At 61.0% G+C, this 6,000-nt stretch overlaps 1 protein-coding gene across 2 annotated transcripts in view; it reads right to left on the minus strand.

The window, feature by feature from the left end:
• The window catches only part of CFAP206 (cilia and flagella associated protein 206), a 49,029-nt gene extending 43,304 nt beyond the window's left edge, over positions 1-5,725 (minus strand). For both annotated transcript variants that reach the window (XM_069726391.1, XM_069726390.1), the window contains exon 1: positions 5,487-5,725. In XM_069726391.1, the coding sequence (XP_069582492.1) occupies positions 5,487-5,594 (108 nt within the window). In that variant the 5' untranslated portion in view covers positions 5,595-5,725. The remainder of the gene's footprint in view (positions 1-5,486) is intronic.
• Between the last annotated feature and the right edge of the window lie 275 nt (positions 5,726-6,000).

Below are 6,000 nucleotides of genomic sequence, written 5' to 3' on the forward strand. Positions count from 1 at the left end.
ACAGGAAGGGGAGGAGCCACACATGACAGGACGAGGGGAACCACACATACCAGGACAGGACGGGGTGGGAGCCACACATACCAGGACACAACGGGGGGAGCCACACATACCAGGACAGGACAGGGGGGGAGCCACACATACCAGGACAGGACGGGGGGGGGGGGAGCCACACATACCAGGACAGGATGGAGGGGGGAGCCACACATACCAGGACAGGATGGGGGAGGGGGGAGCCACACATACCAGGACAGGATGGGGGGGAGCCACACACACCATGACAGGACGGGGGGAGCCACACATACCAGGACAGGATGGGGGGAACCACACATACCAGGACAGGAAGGGGGGGAGCCACACATACCAGGACAGGACGGGGGGGAGGGGGGGAGGGGGGGGGGGAAGAACCACACATATACCAGGACAGAACAGGGGGGGAGCCACACATATCAGGACAGGATGGGGGGGGAACCACACATACCAGGATCGGAAGGGGGGAACCACACATACAAGGACAGGACAGGGGGAGCCACACATACTAGGACAGGAAGGGGGGGAGCCACACATGACAGGACGGGGGGGAGCCACACATACCAGGACAGGACGGGGTGGGAGCCACACATACTATGACAGGACGGGCGGAGCCACACGTACCAGAACACGACGGGGGGAGCCACACATACCAGGACAGGAAGGGGGGGGGAGCCACACATACCAGGACAGGAAGGGGGGAGCAACACATACCAGGACAGGACAGGGGGGGGCACATATACCAGGACAGGAAGGGGTGGAGCCACACATACCAGGACAGGAAGGGGGGGGGAGCCACACATACCAGGACAGGATGGGGGAGGGGGGAGCCACACATACCAGGACAGGATGGGGGGGGAGCCACACACACCATGACAGGACGGGGGGAGCCACACATACCAGGACAGGATGGGGGGAACCACACATACCAGGACAGGAAGGGGGGGAGCCACACATACCAGGACAGGACGGGGGGGAGGGGGGGGAGGGGGGGAAAGAACCACACATATACCAGGACAGAACAGGGGGGGAGCCACACATATCAGGACAGGATGGGGGGGGAACCACACATACCAGGATCGGAAGGGGGGAACCACACATACAAGGACAGGACAGGGGGAGCCACACATACTAGGACAGGAAGGGGGGGAGCCACACATGACAGGACGGGGGGGAGCCACACATACCAGGACAGGACGGGGTGGGAGCCACACATACTATGACAGGACGGGCGGAGCCACACGTACCAGGACACGACGGGGGGAGCCACACATACCAGGACAGGAAGGGGGGGGAGCCACACATACCAGGACAGGAAGGGGGGAGCAACACATACCAGGACAGGACAGGGGGGGGCACATATACCAGGACAGGAAGGGGTGGAGCCACACATACCAGGACAGGAAGGGGGGGGGGAGCCACACATACCAGGACAGGATGGGGGAGCCACACATACCAGGACAGGATGGGGGGGAGCCACACACACCATGACAGGACGGGGGGAGCCACACATACCAGGACAGGATGGGGGGAACCACACATACCAGGACAGGAAGGGGGGGAGCCACACATACCAGGACAGGATGGGGGAGGGGGGAGCCACACATACCAGGACAGGATGGGGGGGAGCCACACACACCATGACAGGACGGGGGGAGCCACACATACCAGGACAGGAAGGGGGGGGAGCCACACATACCATGACAGGACGGAGGGGGGGGAGCCACACATACCAGGACAGGACGGAGGGGGGGGGGAGCCACACATACCAGGACAGGACGGGGGGGAGCCACACACACCATGACAGGATGGGGGGAACCAACATACCAGGACAGGAAGGGGGGAGCCACACATACCAGGACAGGAAGGGGGGGTTGCCAAACATACCAGGACAGGACAGGGGAGAACCACACATACTAGGACAGGACGGGGGGAGCCACACATACCATGACAGGACGGGGGGAGCCACACATACCAGGACAGGACGGGGGGGGAGCGGGAGGAAGAACTACACATACCAGGACAGAAGGGGGGGGAAGAGCCACACATACCAGGACAGGAAGGGGGGGAAGAACCACACATACCAGGACAGAAGGGGGGGGAAGAGCCACACATACCATGACAGGACGGAGGGGGGGGAGCCACACATACCAGGACAGGATGGGGGGGGGCACACATACCAGGACAGAAGGGGGGGGAAGAGCCACACATACCATGACAGGACGGAGGGGGGGGGAGCCACACATACCAGGACAGGATGGGGGGGGGGCACACAAACCAGGACAGGATGGGGGGGGAGCCACACATACCAGGACAGGACGGGGTGGGAGCCACACATACCAGGACAGGACGGGGTGGGAGCCACACATACCATGACAGGACGGGGGGAGCCACACATACCAGGACAGGACGGGGGGGGAGCGGGAGGAAGAACTACACATACCAGGACAGAAGGGGGGGGAAGAGCCACACATACCAGGACAGGAAGGGGGGGAAGAACCACACATACCAGGACAGAAGGGGGGGGGAAGAGCCACACATACCATGACAGGACGGAGGGGGGGGAGCCACACATACCAGGACAGGATGGGGGGGGGGGGGGCACACATACCAGGACAGAAGGGGGGGAAGAGCCACACATACCATGACAGGACGGAGGGGGGGGGGGAGCCACACATACCAGGACAGGATGGGGGGGGGGGGGGCACACATACCAGGACAGGATGGGGGGGGGGCCACACATACCAGGACAGGACGGGGTGGGAGCCACACATACCAGGACAGGACGGGGTGGGAGCCACACATACCATGACAGGACGGGGGGGAGCCACACACACACCATGACAGGACGGGGGGGGGGGGGAGCCACACACACCATGACAGGACGGGGGGAGAACCACACATACCAGGACAGAAGGGGGGGGGAAGAGCCACACATACCAGGACAGGAAGGGGGGGAAGAGCCACACATACCAGGACAGGAAGGGGGGGGGAAGAGCCACACATACCAGGACAGGAAGGGGGGGGGGGAAGAGCCACACATACCAGGACAGGAAGGGGGGAGCCACACATACCAGGACAGGAAGGGGGGGGCCACATATACCAGGACAGGAAGGGGGGGGGAGCCACACATACCAGGACAGGATGGGGGGAGCCACACATACCAGGACGGGGGGAAGCCACACATACCAGGACAGGACAGGGGAGAACCACACATACTAGGACAGGAAGGGGGGGAGCCACACATACCAGGACAGGAAGGGGGGGGGGGCACACATACCAGGACAGGAAGGGGGAGGGAGCCACACATACCAGGACAGGACGGGGGGAGCCACACATACCATGACAGGATGGGGGGGAGCCACACATACCATGACAGGACGGGGGGAACCACACATACCAGGACAGGAAGGGGGGGAGCCACACATACCAGGACAGGACAGGGGGGGGGGGAAGAACTACACATACCAGGACAGAAGGGGGGGGGGAAGAGCCACACATACCATGGCAGGAAGGGGGGGGAGCCACACATACCAGGACAGGACGGGGGGAACCACATATACCAGGAAGGGGGGGGGACCACACATACCAGGACAGGAAGGGGGGGGGGGAACCACACATACTAGGACAGGAAGGGGAGGAGCCACACATGACAGGACGAGGGGAACCACACATACCAGGACAGGACGGGGTGGGAGCCACACATACCAGGACACAACGGGGGGAGCCACACATACCAGGACAGGACAGGGGGGGAGCCACACATACCAGGACAGGACGGGGGGGGGGGGGGAGCCACACATACCAGGACAGGATGGAGGGGGGAGCCACACATACCAGGACAGGATGGGGGAGGGGGGAGCCACACATACCAGGACAGGATGGGGGGGGAGCCACACACACCATGACAGGACGGGGGGAGCCACACATACCAGGACAGGATGGGGGGAACCACACATACCAGGACAGGAAGGGGGGGAGCCACACATACCAGGACAGGACGGGGGGGAGGGGGGGGGGAAGAACCACACATATACCAGGACAGAACAGGGGGAGCCACACATACAAGGACAGGAAGGGGGGGAGCCACACATGACAGGACGGGGGGGAGCCACACATACCAGGACAGGACGGGGTGGGAGCCACACATACTATGACAGGACGGGCGGAGCCACACGTACCAGGACACGACGGGGGGAGCCACACATACCAGGACAGGAAGGGGGGGGGGAGCCACACATACCAGGACAGGAAGGGGGGAGCAACACATACCAGGACAGGACAGGGGGGGGCACATATACCAGGACAGGAAGGGGTGGAGCCACACATACCAGGACAGGAAGGGGGGGGGAGCCACACATACCAGGACAGGATGGGGGAGGGGGGAGCCACACATACCGGGACAGGATGGGGGGGGAGCCACACACACCATGACAGGACGGGGGGAGCCACACATACCAGGACAGGATGGGGGGAACCACACATACCAGGACAGGAAGGGGGGGAGCCACACATACCAGGACAGGACGGGGGGGGAGGGGGGGGGAGAAGAACCACACATATACCAGGACAGAACAGGGGGGGAGCCACACATATCAGGACAGGATGGGGGGGGAACCACACATACCAGGATCGGAAGGGGGGAACCACACATACAAGGACAGGACAGGGGGAGCCACACATACTAGGACAGGAAGGGGGGGAGCCACACATGACAGGACGGGGGGGAGCCACACATACCAGGACAGGACGGGGTGGGAGCCACACATACTATGACAGGACGGGCGGAGCCACACGTACCAGGACACGACGGGGGGAGCCACACATACCAGGACAGGAAGGGGGGAGCAACACATACCAGGACAGGACAGGGGGGGGCACATATACCAGGACAGGAAGGGGGGGAGCCACACATATCACATATATTATACTCAAGTCAATAAGCTTACCCAGTTTTCATGGCAAAATTAGGTGCCTCGGCTTTTACTTGAGTATATACGATAAATAATGGGGGGGGAACAGCGTGGGGTCCTTCTATTTTTGATAGCCAGCCAAAGTAAAGCAGACAGCTGAGCGTTGCGGTCCGCAGATGTCTGTTTCACCTACACTTGTTATCAAAAGTAGAGGGACCCCACAACTTTTTTCCACATATTGTGGCGGCCAATCACAGCCATGCCAATACATTGCGGTGATGGAGCTGGAAGCGCACATACCATAGACTGCAGCGCAGCCATTCAACAAGCTTTGTTCGGGCTGCCGAAGCTGAACAGTCTGTAGATGTCATTGTTCGGGGGAAGTGCAGGGACATTGGTGTCGGGCACGGATCCCCAAACTTTAGTGTTCGGGTTTGCCCATGACTATCTTCAAAACTACAAATCCCAGCATGCTCTGCCTGCCCGAGGCTGGCGCTTTCACGGTAGTGAGAGATCAGGTAGAGTTCACACAATCAGGTCACTCACCACAAACGCTGCCATGGTCTCTGACACCGTGTGCCCCTTTGCTGCACATTCCTGGGCGATCTCCCTTATGATGTTCTTGATCACACTCTCGGCTTGTGTATGAGACATAGTGGAGGGACGGGCGGCGGCGGCACAGTCCGGTCTCACCCCGGATCACGGCGTATACTAGTTACAAACTTACAGCCGCACGTTGTTTACACCGCCGTCACCATAGAAACAGCAAGAGCGGCGCGGCGGAACAAGGCAAGACACCTTATGATGTCAGATGGTCATGTGACAGTGTAAGATCACGTGGTTCAGCTGAAGCCGCCATTATACTTCCAATCGTCGTCCGCTTTGAAGCCTCTTCACTTCTCTTTTAGTTTCAGTCAGCGACTCTGTAGACACTCATTACCAGAGCGAGGCATGTGTGTCTGCGGCAGCGCTGAGGTGCATGAGGCGATGTTACGGTGCACTGAGGTGAATGGAGTCTGTGAGGTGCACGGGGCGATGTGGGGACGCAATGAGGTGTATG

Source organism: Ranitomeya imitator, chromosome 5 (genome assembly GCF_032444005.1).
Source record: "Ranitomeya imitator isolate aRanImi1 chromosome 5, aRanImi1.pri, whole genome shotgun sequence".
NCBI classification, from domain to species: domain Eukaryota; kingdom Metazoa; phylum Chordata; class Amphibia; order Anura; family Dendrobatidae; genus Ranitomeya; species Ranitomeya imitator.